The 25,838-nt window shown below is 41.0% G+C and overlaps 2 protein-coding genes across 2 annotated transcripts in view; one reads left to right on the top strand and one right to left on the bottom strand.

The window, feature by feature from the left end:
* Positions 1–25,838, bottom strand: part of LOC140354755 (MAM domain-containing glycosylphosphatidylinositol anchor protein 2-like) — a 191,967-nt gene that overhangs the window by 101,817 nt on the left and 64,312 nt on the right. The window lies entirely within an intron of this gene.
* Positions 15,374–20,657, top strand: LOC140362929 (low choriolytic enzyme-like). Its single transcript, XM_072449228.1, has 8 exons — positions 15,374–15,439; positions 15,992–16,010; positions 16,103–16,165; positions 17,458–17,601; positions 17,685–17,802; positions 18,530–18,708; positions 20,374–20,455; positions 20,525–20,657. Exons 1-8 carry the CDS (start codon positions 15,374–15,376, stop codon positions 20,655–20,657), a joined length of 804 nt encoding a protein of 267 aa, XP_072305329.1.

The raw sequence follows: 25,838 nt of genomic DNA, 5'->3' as shown, positions 1-25,838 counted from the left end.
GGGATTGTAAGGAGTTGGGAGTGTACTGCAAGTTTATTCTGCCTTTTTACACACAAATACCTAGATTACTATTAACTTCCTGTACAAATAGTTATTGTTGCATAAAATCACGTGAGCTTGTGGTTTTGAGAGGGCAGTTTGGGTCAGATGTTTGGTCAGATTGATGACACTTCATCGTTTTGACAGCTTTTAGTCGATTTGTTTATGCACGCGAAACTTTTTCAATCAAACACGTATTTCTTTAATGGACATTTCACCTAATTTTTGTCTAATTGTTTAAAATCACACAGTGACATTACAACCCAGATAAGTGTCATTTCTCCATAACCAAGTATCCCCAGAGTAACTGCGACAACAGCATCCAAGGCGACGGAAAGCCAAGACGCCGCAGATTTCGTAAAGCTTTTCGCCGTCCGATTGTTGCTGCGCGGCCCGTTCGGCGTGGCGTCCTGGCACGGCGTTCGCGCTGTGGCCCTCGGATTTCCCTAAACAGCAGTAATCGGACTTCTGCGGGGAGGGGATAAAGCCGGGATAGGCCGGGAGCAGTCGCCCGGCCCCTGACGATACGGGGGCCGGCCAGCGCCAAAAAGTCTCCGGATTGGCCCCCGTAAAGAAAGCGCGACTGTCTTTACGGTTGGCTAGCGCTGGAGCACCGGACAGACTCTGGCACGATCACCTGCACTGCAAAAAGGAGCTTCTGCATGAGGTGAAACGAGCGGGATTCAACAAAAGTAACGGGGTTTGAGAAGTAGATGACCAGACCTACGAAACTGGACTTTAAACTTTTTAAAACTAGTAAATATGAAGTGCCAGATGAGTAAACTAGAGTAACTGTAATTGTTTTGCCTGGAATTCTGCGCTAAACTTCAGAAAAAAATGGATGGAAAAATGGTAAAAAACATGCAATGGTAAAAAACATGCAGACTCAAATTTTAACCAACATTAACCAGATCACCAACCTTTCTTCTTTTTCATTGAATGAATATCTTCAAAATTAGAGGATTTCTTTCCATCACATCCTTTTGTCACAAGCAGATAAGATGTTTTTTCTGCTCTTAAATCAATTAAACAGCTGTAGTTTCTCTAAAACTCGGCTGCTGATTTTAAAATACTTAAAGTACTCCATAGCGTAGACCTAAATACATATCTGGATTGAACCTGTCTTAGCCTTAGGTCTTCTGATCTGAATCTTCTTGTCATTCCACGTACAAAAAAACTGTTGTGGCTTCCTTTTCTCATGATGTCCCCTGTAAATGTTCACAGACACTGAGCTCATTTAAGAATAATATAAAAACACACCAATTCAGCCTTTCCTATTCTCTTTAATCCTTGTTTTATTCATTTTATGTGCCACTGAAATTCAGGGCTTTCCTTTAGATTATTCTGAAACAAATAACACATTTAACATAGAAAATAGTTTTTCTGTGACAATTAAAAAAAATCAACGAATCAGGTAATGCCACTCTGGCTTTTCCCATGCTAGGAATTGACCTTTCAGCTCCATCTACAGTCTGCAGAGAGAATTACATAGAAGAGATAAACAAATTCTAGCTTTCGCCTGACATGCTAATGTAGCCACGCTGTTATAATGATTGTGATTTCAGGCAAAAATGCTTAAAATTATTCTGGATTTGTGGATTTAGAAACCCTGCAGAAGATCTCAAAACCATGTACAGGTAGAATCACACATTTTTTCGGGGCTCGGGTGGACTAACCTTTCTAAAGCTGAAACTGCCACTTTCATCATACGTAAGTTTGATGCCGCGCTGTCGAACATACCCGAACGATGGCGGGTTTACAGTTTACAGAGACACACAAGTATAAATTCCAGCCGTTTTAACCGGGTGGAGCATTTGTTCCGTTTTTGCAGTGTAAGCCAGGCTCCTCGCCGCCAGCCCGGCTCCTCCCCCATCGCCCCATCCAAGCGCTCTACCCGTGGCTGCAGAGGAGAGCTGCCTGCTGGCCGGCTTCAGCGGCGCTCTGCATATCCATAACACCTCCACGGGGCATATGCACACAGCTCTGCCCGCAAGCCAGAGCCGGAGACCGTAAAGCACCCGCCATTCCTCTCGTCCCACCAGGGGGGAGAGAGAGGGTGGGGGACGGGGGAGGCGGCTAAACCCTGCCAGCGGACGCCCACTCCTCATTATTCTGAGCCAGGCAGGAAATGGCTTTTCGAGACGTCGCCGAGTGATGCTCCGAGAAGAACCTTCACTGTGCAACAATAAACACTATCCAGGGCTGCAACTGACAAATATCTTTATGCAAACGATTATTTCTGTTGTACATTGAGACTTTTCAAACCATTTTAACTAGATAAAGGTAAAAATTATCTCGACTCAATTAGGGGCAAGACGACAATGAATATATTTGTTTCTCTTAGATATCTTCTCTTCTATTGATAATCTCATTATCTGCGCTATACAGACATTTTAGATGACAGAGACAGTGGCATTATTGATCAAAATGTCAAAAAAATAATAAAGAATGTCTGGTTTTCATTAATAATAAACTTTATTCACACGTTTTCTCTCTCTAAAAGCCTTCACTCGCCATTATTTTGTTAAAATGTATCTAAAAAGCCTCAATGAACAGAAATAATTGAACTAAAATATAGCCGCAAGCAGCAATGATCGGCCCTCGCCACGCCGCCGCCGCCGCCACGCCGCCGCCACGCCGCAAGAGGAGGGGGCGCTAACGCGCCCCAATTGTCCTTTTATTACATCTACTGCTGAATCTGTGACGCTGTCACATCTTCTCCCCTTTGTTTTACCATCAAAAAGCAATTTTATTTTGAATTCTTGGCAAAATGTGCGGCTTTGCCGCGGAGACACCGTGACTCTTAGAATAAAAATGTGGATAACTTTTGATGGTCCACCCCTGAAGATGAGTCTCACCAAATTTCAGGTTAATAGGGCTGACGCCCTAAGAGGAGTTTGTGAAAGTCTAAAGTGTAAACATGTTCTGGCGATTTCCCCATTGGAATAACATGGAAGGTTTCGGTCATCGTTACGGCAACGCCATAACAATTATGACATGGGTCTCATTGACTTTTTTGATGGGGATTCTAAAATTGAGTTGTGTGTCAAATTTCATATAATTTCGCAAAACTAAACATTTAACCTCCATATAAAATCTGTAGGGGGCGCTGTGGCTCCAAATTAATTTATTTCACTTCAAGTAGGTTTAGGGCAAAGAGTTTAACAACCGATTCTAATTTGACGCAATTCGGACTTTATCTGCGCAAACGGCAGAAATGTAAAATTTGGGAGATTTCTGAAATTCTTGCTACAGTTTGCGGCTTCGCCGCACAGAGACCGTGACAGGTATCAATGTAATTTGGATAACTTTTGATGTCCCACTCCTCAGTAGCATTTTCACCAAATTTCAGCTTTTTAGGGCCAACGCCCTGGGAGGAGTTCGTAAAAGTACGACGTTTGGAAAAACTCCGAAGTCATGTTTAGCCATTTTTGAAGCAATATGGCCGACATTTGGTTGGGCGGACGGCGTTGCCGTAATAATATTTTTTACTTCTCTTGTCACCATCTACCTCTGTGCCAAATTTCATGATTCTACGATCAGATTTTTTTTGGGTCATTTCCCATCTCTCAATGCATTTTTGGTACATTTGGGGGCGCTGACGCGCCAATTTTTTTTTATTTTAGAAAAGGGAAATAGCCAGAATGTAGAGAGGCACGATTTTTAGAGGTGTGCAATTTTAACAATGTTTCCCATTTTTCAAATATCATAAACTATACATTTTCGGAAAGCGCTCGCGCTTTCCTACCTCATGGTGTGGGTCCCTGGTGACTGACGGGTACTTTCGTTAATTTTGAGTGGGCTCCCACTTTGTGTTTTTGGCCCTCTATACAGTAATAATGTTCATTTTTTGCATTACATGCTTATATGCACGGAACATGCAAGGGATGGGGAACATATTCGTGAGGTACTTAGCGCAAATGAGCACTTTACATTGGGATGACGAGTGGGATGACGATGAGTAGGCGGAGCCCACACCATGAGGTAGGAAAGCGCGAGCGCTTTCCGAAAATGTATAGTTCATGATATTTGAAAAATGGGAAACATTGTTTTCGCATCGGAATATTATTCTTTCTTTCTTTCTTTCTTTCCTTCTTCTTCTTCTTCTTCTTCTTCTTCTTCTTCTTCTTCTTCTTCTTCTTCTTCTTCTTCTTCTTCTTCTTCTTCTTCTTCTTCTTCTTCTTCTTCTTCTTCTTCTTCTTCTTCTCGGGACCAACCCCCCTACTTTTCACCCAGTGAACATTGACGAAAAGTCAAAAAAATTTGCACACCTCTAAAAATCGTGCCTTTCTACATTCTGGCTATTTCCCTTTTCAAAAATAAAAAAAAAAATGGCGCGTCAGCGCCCCCAAATGTACCAAAAATGCATTGAGAGATGGGAAATGACCCAAAAAAAATCTGATCGTAGAATCATGAAATTTGGCGCAGAGGTAGATGGTGACAAGAGAAGTAAAAAATATTATTACGGCAACGCCGTCCGCCCAACCAAATGTCGGCCATATTGCTTCAAAAATGGCTAAACATGACTTCGGAGTTTTTCCAAACGTCGTACTTTTACGAACTCCTCCCAGGGCGTTGGCCCTAAAAAGCTGAAATTTGGTGAAAATGCTACTGAGGAGTGGGACATCAAAAGTTATCCAAATTACATTGATACCTCTCACGGTCTCTGTGCGGCAAAGCCGCAAACTGTAGCAAGAATTTCAGAAATCTCCCAAATTTTACATTTCTGCCGTTTGCGCAGATAAAGTCCGAATTGCGTCAAATTAGAATCAGTTGTTAAACTCTTTGCCCTAAACCTACTTGAAGTGAAATAAATTAATTTGGAGCCACAGTGCCCCCTACAGATTTTATATGCAGGTTAAATGTTTAGTTTTGCGAAATTATATGAAATTTGACACACAACTCAATATTAGAATCCCCATCAAAAAAGTCAATGAGACCCATGTCATAATTGTTATGGCGTTGCCGTAACGATGACCGAAACCTTCCATGTTATTCCAATGGGGAAATCGCCAGAACATGTTTACACTTTAGACTTTCACGAACTCCTCTTGGGGCGTTAGACATATTAACCTGAAATTTGGTGAGACTCATCTTCAGGGGTGGACCATCAAAAGTTATCCACATTTTTATTCAAAGAGTCATGGTGTCTGTGTGGCAAAGCCGCACATTTTGCCAAGAATTCAAAATAAAATTGGTTTTTGATGGTAAAACAAAGGGGAGAAGATGTGACAGCATCACAGATTCAGCAGTAGGCGTAATAAAAGGACAATTGGGGCGCTAACGCGCCCCCTCCTCTTGCGGCGTGGCGGCGGCGTAGCGAGGGCCGATCATTGCCGCTTGCGGCTATATTTAACGGTTATTTTCATAGTCACGTTTTGAATTCTTTTTTTGTAGTTTGGACTTATTTAGCAGCTCTAATTTGTTTTGCGGATTTCAGTAAACATCTTTTCAACTTTTCTGTTTCAATATTTTCCATTTGGAGTTCAAGAGTTGATTAAAAAGTCCACTTAACATGTTTACTGAAAGTTACTTAGTCGGTTTTGCAGTGGGAAAATGAAAGCACTTGACCGACGCTAAGCTAACAAAGCTAAAAAAGCGCTTAACAGTTTCATGCTAATGGTAAAAAAAAGTTTGGTGGATGTTTTTCCCCCCCGCAGAGTCTTGTTAGACGAAGAGTGCTTATTTGTAATTTTAAAACGATCCCAAAGATGCAAATGTGAAATGGCTGCGCTCGAAGCCTCATTAGCGACAATGTACACGGTTTGAGTGGAATATTTTAACGACAGCGAGAGTAGCGCGCTAACAAAGGCTAAGATTAAAAGTGAATGTGTGATTAGAAGTATATATTAGAATCGCATATCGAATGCTGTTGAAACTAGAACTATTATTTTCCTTCTTTTTCGGTAAGTTGTTTTCTTCGCATGAGTTTGGAAAACCCGCTCCTCTGAACCCTCTGAACCCTTTGAACACGCTGAACCCGCTGAACCCCGCTCCTCTGAACCCTCTGAACCCACTGAACCCTCTGAACCCTTTGAACACGCTGAACCCTCGGAACCCACTGAACCCGCTGAACCCGCTCCTCTGAACCCTCTGAACCCACTGAACCCGTTGAACCCTCTGAACCCGTTGAACCCGTTGAACCCTCTGAACCCTTTGAACCCGTTGAACCCTCTGAACCCTTTGAACACGCTGAACCCGCTGAACCCTCGGAATCCGCTGAACCCGCTCCTCTAAACACTCTGAACCCTCTGAACCCGCTCCTCTGAACCCTCTGAACCCTCTGAACCCACTGAACCCGTTGAACCCTCTGAGCCCGTTGAACCCTCTGAACCCTTTGAACCCGTTGAACCCTCTGAACCATTTGAACACGCTGAACCCTTTGAACCCTTTGAACACGCTGAACCCTTTGAACACGCTGAACCCGCTGAACCCTCGGAATCCGCTGAACCCTCTGAACCCTCTGAACCCGTTGAACCCTCTGAACCCGTTGAACCCTCTGAACCCTTTGAACCCGTTGAACCCTCTGAACCCTTTGAACACGCTGAACCCTTTGAACCCTTTGAACACGCTGAACCCTTTGAACACGCTGAACCCTTTGAACCCTTTGAACACGCTGAACCCTTTGAACCCTTTGAACCCTCTGAACCCTTTGAACACGCTGAACCCTTTGAACCCTTTGAACACGCTGAACCCTTTGAACACGCTGAACCCTTTGAACCCTTTGAACACGCTGAACTCTTTGAACCCTTTGAACACGCTGAACCCTTTGAACACGCTGAACCCGCTGAACCCTCGGAATCCGCTGAACCCGCTGAACCCGCTCGTCTGAACCCACTGAACCCGCTGAATCCTCTGAACCCTCTGAACCTATATCTTAAAATGTGTGCCAACGATGATAAAAGAGGTTCACAAAATATTGATACAGTAATATATTATCACAGACTTCTTGTATTTGCACATGTCAATACTTTTGCAATACTTTTAAACCTAATTTGGACTTTATTTAGTGTATTTATACCTGTTTTACAAATCAATTATAGTTTTACACCGAGCAGGTATTTGTGGAAAAAGAGTTGAGAAATATGTAGAAAATGACAGGAAGTGACATCACACCAGGGACACTCATTCCAGTCAAAGTTTATGTATAATTTAGACAAAGAAACAACTTTTTGACTCTCTAAACATGAATTCAACAAAATAAAGTCACTCTCATTTAAAAAAAACTAAAAGTGTGACATTAGATGCGTATTGACAGTGTTTGCTGGACAATTTCCTTGTGTGATGTCATCAATTGCAAACAGGAAGTGAAATTATAAACCTAAAAAAAATTCTATTCTGTGAAAAATCTTTAAATCTTTTCGCAAAAACTCTAAATATATTTATCTTAAATGCATTTTAGTTCAATGAGTAGTCCGACCTGTAGGGGGCGCTTTAAGGGCATCGTGGGTGTAAAAAACCATACATTTTGTCATTCAGCACAATAAAAACACACATTTAATAAACTTCCTCGTTTCAGGATACATATTATATTATGATGGATGAGTTTGAGTGATTTTAGAGCAGATTTCGAGTCACATTGTAAAACAGAACCGACTTTAACAGAGTTTGACTGAGGAAAAACTGAATTATGCACCAAATTCTGCACCGAATGAAAAAGCGCCGCAGTCAAATGTGATTATAAAACGAGTCAAACATGCATTTTTAAACTTGAAGGATCCCCTTACAGTTCTGTTATGTCTTCTTAAATCTCCTCTCATTTGGTTAATGTTCTCACTTTCACAATGATCATTATCGACACGACGACGGAAGACTTTTGTGCGAGTCCCCGTGGCCAGAAGCGAGCGGCGGGCGGAGGAAGGAGGCGCCCATGACTCACTCTCTTCTCCACTTTCGACGGCGCACTAAGAACTGGGATCAAAATTGCCAAAGAAAACACATAAATGCTCAAGTATTTTCAGGACGTCGAGAAAGCTTCAAGGGCAGTCATCCCGACAACGATTTGAAGGAATTAAGACATTGCCGTTTCTATTTTCTGATATAAAGTCGTGTTTTTTGCTCTTTAATTAATGTTTTTTTGTTTTTTTTTTTGTTCTTCTTTTTTGTCAGTGAATAAATCTAGTAACTGCAGAGGTTTATATGACATGAGTGACGAAAAGTCTTTCAAATGTCACCAATAAACAGATGAATACAACATCGCTTTGTACATCGTTGGCCCAAATGCGTTTAAGAGAATTCAAACTCGATGAAACTATTGAAGGAATAAATTAATGAATAAGTGCTTCAATTCGCACACCATGATATAAACTGGGGCCGAAAATGGAACTGAATCCAAAAACCAGGACATAGAACAGGAGTAATGCTGCGTTCCAGTTGTCATCGGAGCTTGGGTTTTCCATGATACGACTCGTAATATCCGGCAGGAATCGCATTCAATCCCGGAATTCTCACTTGGAAACTCGGACAACATTTCAGAACCTCAAAGTGGATGCGTTTGGATGAAGTTTAAGATCCGACAGACAGCTTCGCCTTCAGGTGCTTGCTACTGTCCACCCGCTGTCGCTGAGCCTCTGCAGCTGGACATTTTCTGTTATGCTAATGTTGCTAACGTCTACACAAAGCTAATCTCAACAAAAGCAAAGAAAAAACACTTTTGAATGTTGATTTTTAACTCACAAATGTAAAAACCATGTACAGGTCAATAAATCAATTAAATTTGATCCATATTTTGGCAGATATGAGCAATATTTGTTTAGAAATGTCACTATTCATAAACTATAACGTAATAACGGCAACAGGAACACGGAAACTTGAAGACTCCGTGTTTTGAACGCACCAGAACGCCACGTGAAACCAGGACTAGAACAAGACCAAACCAAGTCTATCGGGACTAAACTGGACTCACTTTAGATAATTACATTCCCAACACAACAAAAGGGATAAATAAAGTTCCTTGGCCTGACCTTATTTTACAGTAAAACAAAAGGAGCAATCCGTGTCACCGTCGCCCTGACCTCTCTTCTCATCAAACCCAATTACGCCAGGCGCAGACCGTGCCGGCAGATTACGTGTATAATCAATTAAACGGCAACAATAATATCATACCCGATTTAATTTACAATGCACGCGGCCCTTTACAAGCGCCCTCATTTGTGCCAATTAGAATCCGCTCGCGTTCGCTCTACTGTATTTTGCCTCGTCGTATGTTTGCAAGTCAATTAGCAATAACAACACTTCACTCCACTCTATCTGCCAATAAACACGGGTCGGTGCTTTTGTCCGACATTATGCAGTGTTCAGCATTACCGTTTTATGTTTTGGAACTTAAATGTGTACTGTAATGTTTGAGACGAGCGGGTGCAAGATCTTAAACAAGCTCAATGTTTACGTCCAAAAGAAGGTACTGCTCCTTTCGTTTCCTTTTATGTTTCTGGTTTTTGTCTAATGTCTTTAGGTACTCTGTGAGTTCCTCTGATGAGTGGTGGGGCTGTTTGGACGGTCACGTGAGACCACTGCGAACGGGAGAGTCACATAATCATCGGGACGACTCAACAATAACTGTCCGTCAAACGCTGGACATGTAAAGCGGCCGAGGTCAGGAAACGAGGCAGGTCAGGGGGCGTGGTCAGTCAGCTAATCAGGGACAAGTGACAGAGGCTCACCGAAACATGTCATTGCAACACTTTGACCAGTCCGATTCAACTATTTGCTAGTTTTGTATTTATCTGTAATGAGGCAGTTTAAACTCGGAATTCAATCCAACATCCCAAGACAACTCGCTCCATACTTTCACCTTTCTGCTGTTGTGGAAAAAAAAATACATTAAAATCCCTCCAAATATTTGTTAGCAACTAGATTATTTGTTCGACTAAACGACTAAAGATCAACAGCCCTCGGAACAAACTATGAAAAGCGTATGTGTTGTTGTGAAGGCAGTTTGAGCACTGGATTTATCAGGTGAAGGGGTGTGGACTTTAAGAACACAGAGGAGCACAGCCTCATGACATCACCTGGTGGCACAGAGCACGGCAAACACTCGAGAGACAAACGGAATAAATATGTACGACGCGAAAACACCACAGTTAAAAGCTCGGAATAATAAAGTGCGCCGAATGCTCGTGTTGCGGGGGATGTTTGTCAAGTGTAATGCAAAATCCAGAGCAGAGGAAGTGAGGCGCGTGTGTCGGCAGGAAGCCACTGAGGCACACGACGTTCTCATGGCAACCAACCAAAAAGGCAAAACTATCACTAAAGCTACGAAATATCGTCACGTATCTGACCCAAATTGCACACAAAATACTAGGACAGTACGTTACAGGTAAAGACGTAAGATGAAACTCATGATTCACTCCACAATCTTGAGTCAGAAAGTCGATACATTTCATCTTTTTCCATGTGCACAACGACTTTTTTTACAACGCCGTAGAACACCGTGCAACAAGTCTTTGTCGTGTTCAGCTGGCGTTTAGCAGAGCGTTACATGGCGCGATGACGCTCAGCCACAGTTGTGTTTTGGCTTCAGACACGGCAGATTACGCAGACGTGTTTTCCCTCTCCGTGTCTGGCTCAAGGGCACGTGGGCACTGTAGTTATGGCAAGAGAGCGTGGACTGTGCCAAAGCTGTCCATCTGCTCCACACTCAAACCACCGAGCGACAACTGCCAACCGCCCGGACCACACGCAACCGAGCACAGTCACTGCTCAATCACACACGTTTGGGATCAACTAGAAGCGAAATTAAGATGGAGTTGAATTTGACATTATAATCTTGATTTGAGCTGTAGTAGTAGTAGTAAGGCAGTGGTGGAATATACATCGATTGATTATGATTTTGGATGTACATTTTTTGGGGGTCCTAAAAATATAAATATACACATACAACTCACCAAAAAATAATAACAAATTGATTTGAACTGACCTTTGTTGACCAAAGATCAAGTCTCAAAATTGGTATGAAATACTTTTTACCCTTAAGTGCATTTTTAAGAAAGTGCTTCAACACATTTACTTCAGTAGATGCTGTATGAACTTACACTTAAATTTGAGTATCTGTACTTTTATTCAAGTGACAACATTGAGTACTTCTTCAACCACTGCCCATTGTAAACTAGAAACGAATGTATTATATGGCTAAATATTACAAAAGGGGAATATGTTTTATTATTTTGAGGTCATGAACAAGTCTAATTGGCCTAAATCAAACCGGTTTATGAACATACATAAATCCAAACAACTCAAATTAATAAATCCATTGTGTGAATTCAAGAAATATTTGTATTGTTGTCCATGTTACGCTTAGTTAAAGGTGCGTCGTTAACTCCTGGGCCCAAAGCACTATTGTCCACATCTCAGGCAACTACAAAGTAAACCTTTTTCTGAATTAAAACAGAACTAATTCAACTTATACATTACCAAGTGCTAAAACAAACACGATAGAGCAGGAGATTCATTTAAATTCATGTTAATTTGTCTTGTTTAGGGTAGTTTTGATAAATGTTATACAGTAAACCACCAACTCCAGACCAAAAGTATAAGTATTCTTAACTGGAGTAGATATGCATTTGGCAGTGTAGTGCCTGGGGAATGAAAAAAGGAAGAAAAAGCTGCTTGAAATGATTACTTCCACATTGTTCGTGCAAAGCTCAAAGGAGGACAACCTTTCAACCAGTGGCCAAAGCTTTGGTAACACACCGCATCGCATTACTGGCCTTTTGCCTCTTCAACCGTGAAAACCTTTTAAAATGAACACCATTTTATAAAAGCCACAGGGCAAGACACACATGTTTTCTTGGGGAATACTATAGTCTGAAGCACTCAAAAGGCAAAGCTAAAGACGTTTCTGTGGTTGGAAGAAAAAGATGTTTACACTCTCCATAAAAGGTTCTTAGTTCTACTCACATACAATAATGTACGGAAGACATGTTCTGCCTTAATACGGAAGACATGTTCGGCCTTAATACGGAAGACATGTTCTGCCTTTTTTTTTTACTGTTTAATTTTTCATTGGAACAACAATAAACAAGCAACATAACAATAGAACACCACACAAAATAAAAAATACAAAAAATTAAATAAAAGCAAGCTGGACCAGGGAGAATATAAGTTAAAGAAGTAAGTAAAAGTTGAAAATAAGAATGTGGGATCAAAGAGAAAAAAAACAAGTCCATTGTTTTTTTCAAATTTGTTTATTTTTAAGTCCTGAGGTTTTTTTTCTTCTTCCGTAACATTCTGTTATGATATTTGTCCAGTCCTTAATTGTTGGAGTTGTTTGAGTCATCCATTTTGGTGTGATGTCTTCTTCCCATCACCAGGAGTTCTAAAGGTATCCATCCACTGTGTCCATGGCGGGGGTTCTGAGGCCCAAGTACATTATTCCGAAATCTGATGGGATGGTGGTGTCAAAAACAATTTGTATTGCCTTGTTTCCACATTCTGCTTTTACATACTTATCTATGACACACATAGAACATTATTAAATATTTTTCGATATTCTAAATGGCAATATTGAGCCAAAACGATGCAATAAAAGCCTGTGCCTTCGCAGTGAGTCATTGCAAACGTCAGCACATACAAAAAACAGGCCCGTCCTGACAGTCCCTGCTACGGTTCACGACAGCGGTGATAAACTGGAAGGGAGAAACTGGATGCAATACAGCTTACTCAAACTTGTTAAGAGTGATTCATGCATGTTGGAGTGAGTAAATTAGAAGAGAAAACAGTCAAAAAGTAAATTGTTGATAGTATATTTCCTGTATTAGCCAAAAATTGTGTTGTATAAAGATTATTGGACTTGAATCTACTCTTTTTTTTTTTTTTTTACATTTTAACTTACATATTGTTGCGTAAAAATGCTCTTAATATAAAAAATATATATATAAATCCAGATTAATTTGGTTCTTTTGACAAAAACAACCTCCTTTTTCCGCCGCGTTTCCTCAGTGCAGTGAGGGTTTACTGCAGCCGTGGCCAATTATTCAAATAGACTTTTAAACAGCGCGGCGTGTGTGGTTAAAGGTCCCTCCCTGTGTAAACTCAGAGGTGTTTTGTGGCCCCCGGGGGACATTAAAGACCACCGCTGAGCAACGAGAGCAGGCGGAGAAGTGTCAGGGAGTCGAGTCTGTGCAAAGACAAAGGAGAAGGGAACTAACAGAGACAATAGTGCAAAATAAGAAACCTAAGATGAAGTGATTTGAAGTCAAAGATCTATTAATTCTTCTGCGGTTCCTGTATTTTGTCATTGCAACACTGAAAGTTTGGCAATTGTGGGACATAATAAAAAAGTGTATAAGTATTGTCTTAAAGAAGCTTTGAAATGATTAATCATTCATTTCTGACAGGTTTCGAAATAAGTAGAAGCCTGACAACGAAATGTTCATAACATTTTGAAATATTGCCTATTTACGGAGCATTTTCTGGATTGTTTCCAGGCCAATTTATTGATTTTTATGTCACCAGATCTTATCCCCTCCACAGTTTCCCTAAGTATTGCTTAAGCTCCATATAAGTTAATCTATGAATGGCACAAATCAGTGAGTAAATTGTTTTGACATCGTTTTGTCAGTGGAGAAAATATAGCGACCGCCGTTTTCATGTTCAGTGCAGATGAAATAAATTGAGAAATGTGCACGTTTTACGCAGTACAAGGCTAAAAGTACAAGTACAGCACGGCAAGTGGCCTCCATTTGGACCCAGGGGAGTTTCAGCCTGCAATAACAGTAGGAGTAGTGAGTAATTAGTGTTATTCTCAAGGTTTTACTCGTAACACTGGGCGCTTTATATCTTCCACAGTTGCATTGAATCTAATTTGGGTTTTTTAAACATTTGTTCTTTTAAAACAATGCACATTATTACGCTTCAGCCTTGTTACAAAAGTGTTTCCTCATCATTAGTTGACTCAAAGTTGTGCTTGTTTTTGGCATGTTTGATTAACCGTACCCTCCCCCTATCCCCGCCCACTTCTCTGTACTTAATTGTAATTATTTGAAAAATGTAATTCTCCGAGTGACACACGAAGAGTTTTAAAATGTCTCGTAGCCAATTTTCAATATGTGTAAATGACAATCTGCTGCTTGTAGCGAAACGTCACCATGAAGAGGCGGAGCTTATCAGTTCAGTATCAGTTGAACAGAAAGTCACTGGACTCGTTTCTATTACTGTTTTAGCTGTTTAAGATCAGGGTTACAGTTTACAATGAAAAACATTTAAAATAATGATCTACTTGTGTTACAGTTCAATACAAAAGACCTCATGCATAATACATTTCCTTTAAGTGTAAGATTAAGCAAATTTGTAACGATAATAATTCATTGAGTCATGTTTAAACAAGCATTTACACGTACAAAACCTTAGATAGTATTATTTATACAGCAATTTAGTTCATGATTTCTGGCACTTTTGTTCTGTGGTCAAGTGGTCAGTCGCCAAAACAGCTCTGGTTTTCCATAGTTTGTGCTGTTCGGAGGCTAACGCTAACTCTCCCATTGCATTAGAGCTAATGAATGGACTTGTACCTTTAGAAAGCAGGCGTTCACCTTTAGAAAGCCTGTACCTTTAGAAAGCATGTGTTCTGTTTACAGACACTGGGAGGGTCAATCCGGGGCCACTGTGCTGCCAATTTCATTTGATTTGATTCTTGTACATGGGATTAAACACAAATAAAGAAAGACACTTTCAAAGCCCATCAGCACAAGCTTGACATATGAGATAGAGTTATTATAAACAGTAATGTAGGTAGATATTTAGATTTTGCTGCACATAATCGCCAGTGTGTCCTCAGCTTTATAAACGCCTTTGCTTTGAATCCCTTTACGCACTTTGTCTTGAAAACTAACAGCTCTTTTTACATGAAACCATTGGGACAGGGCCTAATGTGCAGCGCAGACGCCCCGCTGCTGCATAGGGCCCAGTGAAATCTGATCCTAAATGAACAGACAGGGGCCTCGGCTTCCTCTAATCCTCCACAATAACATTATCCCCGTCTGACCAAACTGCACCAGGGCCGGGCTAAAGTCTGTGTGAGCCTAGCCCTGCCCTTCATCCACATTATCAGATGTGGAGACACTGGTATGGCGATCTTTAAAAAAAAAAAATATATATATATATATATTTTTTTTTTTCATATTCTGTCACTGTGTTTGTCTCAAAGTTTGAATTGAAAATTTCGGGTAACAACAAATGCCGAGCAAAAAAAGGCGAACGAACAATACAATTTTACTACTCAAGTAACTAAGTAAACGTGGCTAAGTACTACACGCCTCCAACCTAAACACAGACACGCCCTCACGCAGGTATATAAGCCGTAATGAGCCGCTCCACACTGACAGCGGAACTCAAGATGGCCCCCGCCCTGCTGCTGCTGCTGATGGTGCTGCTGGGACTCTGCACCGCTCATCACGGACACGTAAGGACAAGATATTATCAAATGTACCTATTCCCAAAAGCGAATAAACAACAGCGAATAAGTCTAAAAGCAAGAAAGTAAAGTAAGAGGTGCTTTGCCGTTTTGAGTGAGAAGAGCTGGAAGTGGGTGATGTATTCCTATATTTTGGGGCATATTCTTTTCTAACAGAAATGTGCTTAAATAACGTAATTAGATGTATTCAATTGAAATGTAAAATTACTCTAAAATGATCCCCTTAAAGAGCAAAAATATCATTTTTTGTTTTTAAATCTGCTGCAAAATGTTTGGATTGTTTTATATTATCCCTATTAAATTTTTAGTATACATTTTCTTCAAAACAACACGTAGGATATTGACAATAATAAAATGTGTAAAAAGAATATATAGAATAATAACAAAGCCTCCACGTGATTATAAAAAGTCAATGGTTTAGGAGTTACACTGTAAAAGGTCCTGCACATTACAGACCTCAAAACTGCACAGTACGGCTTTAAAAATGTTCCTGTACTTGCACGGGCGTTATTTTGACCGCTTCCTCTGCCATTCTTCCAGATCCACGGGCGCTCCGCAGGTAAGTGGCCGGGGCTCGGAGCTATTTGCGGCACCGTCGAATTCATTAGATTAAAATGTGCTGCACCTTGAGCTCGGTTACTGTTGTTTCAGAGCACTCCGCGGAAACGCCCGAGAGGAACGACATTAGCGGGACTATACTGCGGATGAATAATGGTGAGTGCACGGGCGCGACACGACTCTGGAGAAGCACAACAAGAGAGGGCCGGGGAACTAAACCGTGGTCTCAAATGAAAGCATGAGCTGCAATAAGTAAAGACCGTAAGAACCAAATAATAATAATCGTGACAATTTTAGAAGCAAAATTAAGTATTTCTTATTCAATATAAGGGTTAAAAAATAGACCTAAATGTAATTAACTTTGTATCTGGCTGTTTTTGTCGCATTTATCTTTATTTTGTCTTTCAGAAAGCTACATTTTGTAAAGCCGCTCACAAACTTGAGGAACAGTAACAATGAGAATGAAAGAAAATGAAAGATTTCACTGGTCACAGTCTCCATCCATCCATTTTCTACCGCTTGTTCCCTTTCGGGGTCGCGGGTGACTGGAGCCTATCCCAGTGACTTCGGGCCTTAGGCGGGGTACACCCTGGACAGTGGCCAACTTGTCGCAGGGCCTGGTCACAGTCTCAATAATTGCTAATAATTTTGATTCAAGTGCAATTACAGGACATTTCAAGGACAAAGGCATTGAACCAGCAACCTTCAGCTGTCTGAGCAATTGTGGACTAGAATTAAATAAGTTTTGGGACTGAAAATAATTAAATAAAAGACACACAAATGTACAAGGACATTGTGCAGAATATAAGTTTTTGAGCTTTTGATCATGCCATTACATTGTTCCGTCATCAGAAACATACCTGGAGTTGTATTTATCTTGTCTCATTAATCCTGTTTACGAGGTCGCATTCGCCGAGCTTCACAAAAACACTCAGTTTCAACTTCAACAAGCGATTCAGGAGTCTCGTGTGCTGTTTTTAAGTCCATAAACCGCACTCGTTCTGAGCATTTCTGCCTCGACTCACGTTCATTACAACTGTGTGTTTACATCATCGTGACGACGCAAACTAGCTTGTATTGCCCCGTGGTAATTCCCTATGCTGCCAGGAGACGGAGTGCTAACACAAATCCTGATGAGGAAACGCCAGACCAAGAGACAATCGCTTGTAATACATCATTTTAAGTTCTAAATGCCAAAGAAAAGTACTCAAGAGCAGAGTTCAAAGGCCAGTAAGAATACAAAGACAAATACATAATGGTTTTGTTGCTTACTCACAGTGGGAAAAGTAATCATTTATTTTTTATTTTTACTCAATTAAGACAACTGTAACAAATGTATAACTCAAGTAGGAGTTAAAGTAAAAAACTATACAGTACATAACTTAGTCCAAAATGTAATGTATGCCATTCCCATTCTCCTGCTTTGTTGTTGTTGTTGTTTTCCATAGGGTTGTCTGGTTTTATCGAGGGGGACATGATTTTGCCAAAAAGCCGCTCTGCCATGAAGTGCATCAGCTCCCCCAACAGCTGCCTCTGGCCCAAATCCTCCAACGGAAACGTGGAGATCCCCTATGTGCTGAGCCACAAATACGGCAAGCATTTTCAAAAGACCTTTAATTAAGTTTAATTAATCACGTTCCCGAAAACTTTGATGTTCTCTTATCTCTTGTCACAGACTCCACGGAGAGGAATGAGATTTTGAGAGCTCTGAAGGACTTTGAAACCAAAACCTGCATTCGCTTCATGCCGCGGCAAAGGGAGACGGCGTACTTAAGTTTTGAGCCGAGATACGGGTAAGCTAACGACGATTAGCAAGAGTTCACGTTGTGTCTCAATATGCTAACATTGATATTAGAATTAACTAAGAATTCTATGGCACAAGCATAAAGTAGAAAATACAACAAATTGATATTGTACATTTGTGGACCCAATGGCATTAAACAGTCAGTTATGTAGATTTTCTATTTCTTTAGTTTATTGGGATTTACATTTCGTGGGGGGGAAGTTAAAAGAAAGTGTCGCTCACAGGGGTGTGTCTAGAGAGTGTCCACGGGTGGCAGTATATCGGGGGTTAATAACCATATTTGTGTTATTTCACTCAATATTGCAACAAATTGAAACAACAGAAAAGAAGGAAATGGACATGAATATTTTGAATTCTTGTCATTTTAATTATTTAGTCACAAATAACTAAGAAATGTTCCTGCTAAATTCTGTAAATTACCACCCTTGGGCCACCCCAGTGAAAAAAGCCTGGGCACTTACCCTGACCAATTGTGTTGGACAGGCCTAAAATGCTGACATAAAAGTACAACTATATTTTTTCATGTGATGAACATTGAGGCTATGGGGGTTTTCATGAGAACTATCACAACATCAAACAAATGTTGAACCTGATTATTAATATACAAGGGGATCAAACTGAAGAAACACCCAACCACACCACAAATCCATATGAATACTGCCCCCATCGTACAGGCCAGTTTAATGGGCGTCACATCACTTTGCGTTGTCCTTCAGGTGTGCGTCTTCGCTGGGCCGCCTTGGGGACAAACAGTTGGTGACGCTGCAGAAGTTCGGCTGCGTGGACTTTGGCATCATTCAGCACGAGGTCATGCACGCCCTGGGCTTCTACCACGAGCACAACCGCAGCGACCGCGACCAGTACGTGCGCATCAACTGGGAAAACATCATATCGTGTAAGTACAACGGCCACACGCGGTAAAAGAACAGTACGTGCGCATCGACCGGGACAACATCATATCGTGTAAGTACAACGGCCACACGCGGTAAAAGAACAGTACATGCACATCGACTGGGACAACGTCATATCGTGTAAGTACAACGGCCACACGCGGTAAAAGAACAGTACGTGCGCATCGACCGGGACAACATCATATCGTGTAAGTACAACGGCCACACGCGGTAAAAGAACAGTACATGCACATCGACTGGGACAACGTCATATCGTGTAAGTACAACGGCCACACGCGGTAAAAGAACAGTACATGCACATCGACTGGGACAACGTCATATCGTGTAAGTACAACGGCCACACGCGGTAAAAGAACAGTACATGCATATCGACTGGGACAACGTCATATCGTGTAAGTACAACGGCCACACACGGTAAAAGAACAGTATGTGCGCATCGACTGGGACAACATCATATCGTGTAAGTACAACGGCCACACGCGGTAAAAGAACAGTACATGCACATCGACTGGGACAACGTCATATCGTGTAAGTACAACAGCCACACACGGTAAAAGAACAGTACATGCACATCGACCGGGACAACGTCATATCGTGTAAGTACAACGGCCACACGCGGTAAAAGAACAGTACATGCACATCGACTGGGACAACGTCATATCGTGTAAGTACAACGGCCACACACGGTAAAAGAACAGTACATGCACATCGACCGGGACAACGTCATATCGTGTAAGTACAACAGCCACACACGGTAAAAGAACAGTACATGCACATCGACCGGGACAACGTCATATCGTGTAAGTACAACGGCCACACGCGGTAAAAGAACAGTACATGCACATCGACTGGGACAACGTCATATCGTGTAAGTACAACGGCCACACACGGTAAAAGAACAGTACATGCACATCGACTGGGACAACGTCATATCGTGTAAGTACAACGGCCACACACGGTAAAAGAACAGTACGTGCGCATCGACTGGGACAACGTCATATCGTGTAAGTACAACGGCCACACACGGTAAAAGAACAGTACGTGCGCATCGACCGGGACAACGTCATATCGTGTAAGTACAACGGCCACACGCGGTAAAAGAACAGTATGTGCGCATCGACTGGGACAACATCATATCGTGTAAGTACAACGGCCACTTGCGGTAAAAGAACAGTACGTGAGCATCGACTAGGACAATATCAATTAAAAAAACTACAAAAAAAAAGATGTGCAAATCAACTAGGTCCATATTCTACTTCGTACTGCAACAAGATACTAATACCTGGGTCAATATCATGTAATGTAAGAACAGCAAAAAATAAACTAAAAACTTATTAGAAACTATTAAGCTAGAAGCTATCGAAATAACTCAATGTAAATACAGGAAAAGTCAAAGGAAGTCATTAGGTGAGATGGTGGTTAGCATCCGTGCTTTTACCTGGCATAGCACAGATCTAATCTACCTGGAGCATGGAGGAAGGACCCGGGGCTGTTGAGTGACAGCTCTTCAGTGGAGCTGGGGCCGGCATCAGACTCATTTACACCTGCAATCCCATTTTTTTAGTCTGATGCACGTCCCTCAAAAGGTTCTGAACTGGAATATTTAATTAACTTTAATATCTAAAACTTCACAATGTTTTGATTGACAGACTTCACCTACAACTTTGACAAGGTTGACACCAACAACCTGGCCACTCCATACGACTACTCCTCCATCATGCACTATTCAAAGTAAGACCACTCCACTCTGCTACATCCGTAACGTCTAAAACTCATTCTAATCACTATCATCACTTACAGAGACGCTTTTGGAAAGAACTGGGCGGACACCATCACTCCAATCCCCGACCCTAACGTCCCGATCGGACAGAGGGATCATATGTCTGACCTGGACGTGAAAAGAATCAACCTGCTCTACAAATGCTGGGGCTAAAACCAAAGACAATGAATGCAGAGACTTATTTAAGCGAGGGGTGAAGTAGGCCGTTCTAACCCTTTGGCTCGTCAGGTGCAAACATTTTTGGGCACGTGTTAGGGCGGGGCATTAATCAAATTTGAATCGAAGTCATTGCTAATTGTCAATGATCTGCTGAGGCCGAGAGGTCCACAACCAGTCCTGTGTCAATAACATGTAGATTTGAGCAGTGGTTTGGCTTTGGGGGAACAAATTGCACCGTTTTATGTTCGTGAAATCAAAACTGAAAGCCAACGCCATTTTGATTTCGATTTGAAAGATTTAGCAGCTCAAGCAAAGTGACGTAGCCGGGCTTTTTCTTCCCGGTTCCATTCAAATGATCAGGTACCCAAGCTTTAAAGATGTAGTATTTATTTAGATATTACATTAAGAACTACACTTATGTGACATAACTTTGGTTGGCCGGGTGTTTTAACTTACTACCGTTTGTCAGTTGTCAATAACAAACCACAATAAAGTATTTTAAAGCATTTAATATTGGGTTTTCTTCTCATTCTCTGTATTCATACAAATGACAGACAACTTCTGAAGTTGTAGATATAACTTGTACTTCCTGTATTTACGTTTCTTGTGCATTGCAATTTGGATACTTAACGCATAAAGAGTTTGAGTTGTGGGTTCAAGTCCCGTCTTGAACAGTTAGCTGGATTCTTTGCACGCTACAGTATTCTCCAATTTAAAAATTAATAATAAGTTTGCTCGTGACCAAAAAACCTAATTATGTCCTTAAAAAAGACTGAATTCAAATGCATAAAGTCACAGTAAAATGAGGAGATACAGTGCATGAAAGCTGACAATGGAAGGATAATTGAGTTCCTTCCTCTTTCGACTCACGGTAATTAGGCCTGATTTTTGCCGGGCTCATTGGGATGACAAAAAACAGATAAGGGCTCGTCCCCAAACCAAAAAAACACACTTTTTCACACAAATACTGACTGACTGAAATGCCATGTTATTTTTCTTAATTCAAGCAAGGACGAGAGCGCCTGAGCAAGAACATTACCAAACACAGCGGCTAAATAAAACATGAAAGTTGGATTCTTTAATTATTACTTCGTGTAGTAAATATTTAGTAATTTTCCATCAAGAATGCAGCAAATCATGCAATAGGAACATATTTTTCCAAGAATTTCAACATTAATTAAAAACTTATGATAAAAATGTGATCAATTCATCAATGTTTATTCTAATTTGAAGCAAATGCACGAGCCAGTTTGAATAACATCTTCAGCGTATTACAGTAGTCAAAGGAAATACAAGGTAAACGTGTTCAAATACTGCTTTCACTGAAAACAATTTTCATTTTCATTTGTTTTAGATTATAATAAACATTGACATGAGGTCAAGTTGTTTATGTTATAATTGTGCAAATTAGTTCTCCGGACGATTATCCAATCACAGAGCCTATGCGAGTTGTCGGTTTCAATACGGAATTTCAATTGGTTTAAATCTAAAACGAGCTTTCACATGAGACAAGGCCAGTTCATTTCGTTTTGCATCATATCGACGAGAACTGAGAGCTCAAAATCAACTAAAACTGACTTGATACTTTGAGTTTACGCATGTTTCCTTTGGAGTTTACCTCAGTTTAGATTTGCAAATAGAGCAGACAATGAGAAAAAGCAAAACTGGAACGCCTTAGATCTGTGCATTTCAAATGGACACACAGCTGCTTCAATGTTTCATGGAGGAGTTTCAGCTCCTATCAGTCGTTCTGCCGATAAAATATTTAACGTGGGCTTGTTCATTGAAATATTTAACGCATCGTCTGTGTTTGTGCGCCAAGCTCCAGGAAGCTCCAAGAAGCTCCAAGATGCTCGAAGACGCTCCAAGAAGCTCCAAGATGCTCCAAGATGCTCCAAGACGCTCCAAGAAGCTCCAAAATGCTCCAGGAAGCTCCAAGATGCTCCAAGATGCTCCAAGACGCTCGAAGAAGCTCCAAAATGCTCCAGGAAGCTCCAAGATGCTCCAAGAAGTCCCAAGAACCTCAAAAACGCTCTAAGAAGCTCCAAGACGCTCCAAGACCACCACACAAGGGACCGAGACCGAGGTGCCATAAGCCGAACAACAGGACGGCGCTGAGCTACACCACTGGAGATGACCTGTCACCATAGCAACTGATGGTTAGTGAAGGAAGATTCGTAGACATCAATAGAAGTCTGTATTGAATGTCAGAATTTTGAGATTGGGTGTATTTTCTGTGTTCTGGTTATTCTAAAGCCAGATCCTCTAATTTGGCTAAAGAAAAAATAAATTCCCCTCTCAAAGTGGTCAAATCAATGGGTTTGGATACATTTGCTGGGACATGGGACACGAGGCTCATTATTTTTTGGTTCTGGACCTGAAGAACCACGATTATCGATAAACCTGATAATCCTGAACATTCCTAGTCATGGCCAATCCATTTGAGTGAAAGCAAACTTCACTTGATGGGTTTCAGCTTCCTGTTTACCGCCGACATTTTGAGAACATTTAACAATTCAAAAGACATCATATTTAGCTTTGAATTGTTATTGACATGGCAACAGTGATCGTTTGTCATCACTCTGAAACACATGGATAGTTTACATTTGTACATCTCCATTTATCTCCAACACAAGGACCTGGTTCACACTCGCTTATGAAGAAATGCATCACAGTTATATAGTAAAGATGTAGAGCAGGGCTATTCGACAAAAGGCCCGGAGGCCAAATCAGGCCCTACAAGCAATTTAATCCGGCCCCCATCATATCTTTTTTTTTTTAAAAAGCTTGTTTACTGGTTTGATTCTGGTTTAGCACTAGATTAGACCTGGCTTGGTTTTAGGTTTAGTCCTTTGAGTCTGGATAAGTCCTGGTTCAGGCCGGTTTGGTTCTCGTCTAGTACTGGTGTAGTTCTGGTTCAGTTCTGGATGGGCAATTTTGCAAAACAATGACGGTATGTTATTTCTCACAAAAAACAGATCCATCAGTAACTCTTTTATCGTCTTAACTGATTATATGAAATGTTGCGCGTGGCGTGACCTTGGTCCTCCGAGAAAATCTGGCCCTAGGAAAATTAAGTTCAATATTCCCGTTGTAGAGTTTCAAGCGTCTGCCAAGCGTGAATTCCTCACACGCTCTCCTTGCTGCGCTCCATGCCTCTTTGCCAGGTCTGTTTTTGTCATTTTACCACCGTTGAGGCAGAGAGCTATGGATGCACGTTTCAAAGGCTCCGTACGTGCAAAAAAGCGGCTCGCTGTACTCAGAGCACCTTTAACTTTATGCATACACTTTGTCCCGATAAAACTCTTCCCCTTTTGGCCTTTTCTTTCAGTTATATTTATATTTAGGAGTGTTACTGCAGTGGTGGACGCTCCCTGACCGCGCTCCGAAGGCCCCGCGCAGACGAGGAGTGCGACCGGCCTGTGCCACGTCCGGTCCAATGAAAGTGGAAGCGGTGGCGCCCGGAAACACTCTGATTTGCAAAGTCGCGGCTAATGCCCGGCCGGACTGCGACCGCCGGCTGCGTCCGGAGATGCTTTGGACCTACTTTACTGTACCTGCCTCTGCAAAGAACACGCAGGCCATGTCACAACTTTTCACGGGAAATCCTATGCTACATTTTATCTATATAAAAACCAGGACTAAATTCATACCAAAATATTATTTTGATCTGGTTTGGACCGAGTTTATTTCTAGATTTGGTTTTGTCTTAACTGGGTTTAGACCTGGTTTAGTCCTTGTCGAATCCTAGTTTTGACTTGGTTGAGGTTTATGTTGGTTCGGGTCTTTCTATTTCCAGATTTGATTTAGTTTGTATTGGGTTTAGTCCTGGTTTAGTCCTGTTTGACTCATACTTGTTTTAGACTTTTGAATACTGAGATTTGAGTTGGTTCGGGTGTTTCTATTTCCAGATTTGGTTTTGTCTCAACCGGGTTTAGTCCTGGTTTAGTCCTAGTTGAATCCTAGTTTGGACCAGGTTGTTTTAGTCTTTAGATTACTGAGGTTTGAGTTGGTTCGGGTGTTTCCATTTCTAACTTAGATTTAGTCCGGTTTAGACCTCTGTTAGTCCTGCTGAAATCCTACTTTTCTCCTGGTTTAGACTATTGTAATTTAGTTTTTTAACGTTTGATTTTGATGACGGATGTAGAACTAGGGTTTTAAGTGTTCGGGTGCAGTTTGGTGAAGCCTCCTGTGTCACCTCAAACAGGTCACGTGATTAACCTGCATCGCTTTACGATTAATGCAACAATCTTTCTATGATTCATTGCATGAGTTGACGTGTTAACTTTGACCGCCGTAATAAAACAACATTTGACATCTGTGACCTGAAAGTGTGATGCGCTGTTTGATTGTTTTCTTCGTCATAAATCCCAGTTCTTGTTTAGTCCCATGGCATCAAAGCTGGTCCTGCATTTGACCTGGTTTGTGTTATTCCCACTTTAAAGCGCCCCCTACAGGTCGGACAACTCATCGAACTAAAATGCAGTTGAAATAAATATATTTAGAACTTTGCTAAAAATTATAAAATGTTATTACAGAACAGCACATTTTTAAGGTTTGTAATTTAACTTCCTGTTTGCAATTGATGACATCACACTAGGAAATTACCCAGCAAACACTGGGCTAAAACTGATTTAATGTCAGTTTTTTTATTTGACAAATGAAAATATATGAGAGTGACTTTATTTTGTTGAATTAATGTTTAGAGAGCAAAAAAAGTAGTTTATTTGTGTAAATTCTGCATAAACTTTGACTGGAATGAGTGTCCCTGGTGTGGTGTCACTTCCTGCTGTTGTCTATGGATTTTTCAGTGTTTTCTCCATAAATATCTGCTCGATTGGTGTAAAAATATAATTCATGTGTACAACAGGTATGAATACACCTAATAAAGTCAAAATTTGAAAATCGTAAAAAAAAACTGTCATATTAAATACAATATCCAATATCGTTAAAACAGTTAAATATCTTGAACATACAGTCATTATTTGTCTGGTAAGGTTTTTGTTGTCCTCTTTTCCTAACATCTAGTACAATTTTCTAACGTCAAAGACATGAGAATATATATTGTAAAAATGAGTAAGTGAAATAAATCAAAACTAGTCATTCTCAAATAAAGTTTTTGCTACTTTAAAGTCCTAATGAGAAGAGCAAACGGGGACTGACCGACCTCCAGGA

This window comes from Eucyclogobius newberryi, unplaced genomic scaffold (genome assembly GCF_026437365.1).
Source record: "Eucyclogobius newberryi isolate DKJ021-1_F unplaced genomic scaffold, fEucNew1.0.hap1 SCAF_1, whole genome shotgun sequence".
NCBI lineage: Eukaryota > Metazoa > Chordata > Actinopteri > Gobiiformes > Gobiidae > Eucyclogobius > Eucyclogobius newberryi.
The sequence above is the reverse complement of the archived record's forward strand: the minus strand, read 5'-3'. Positions and strand labels throughout refer to the sequence as shown.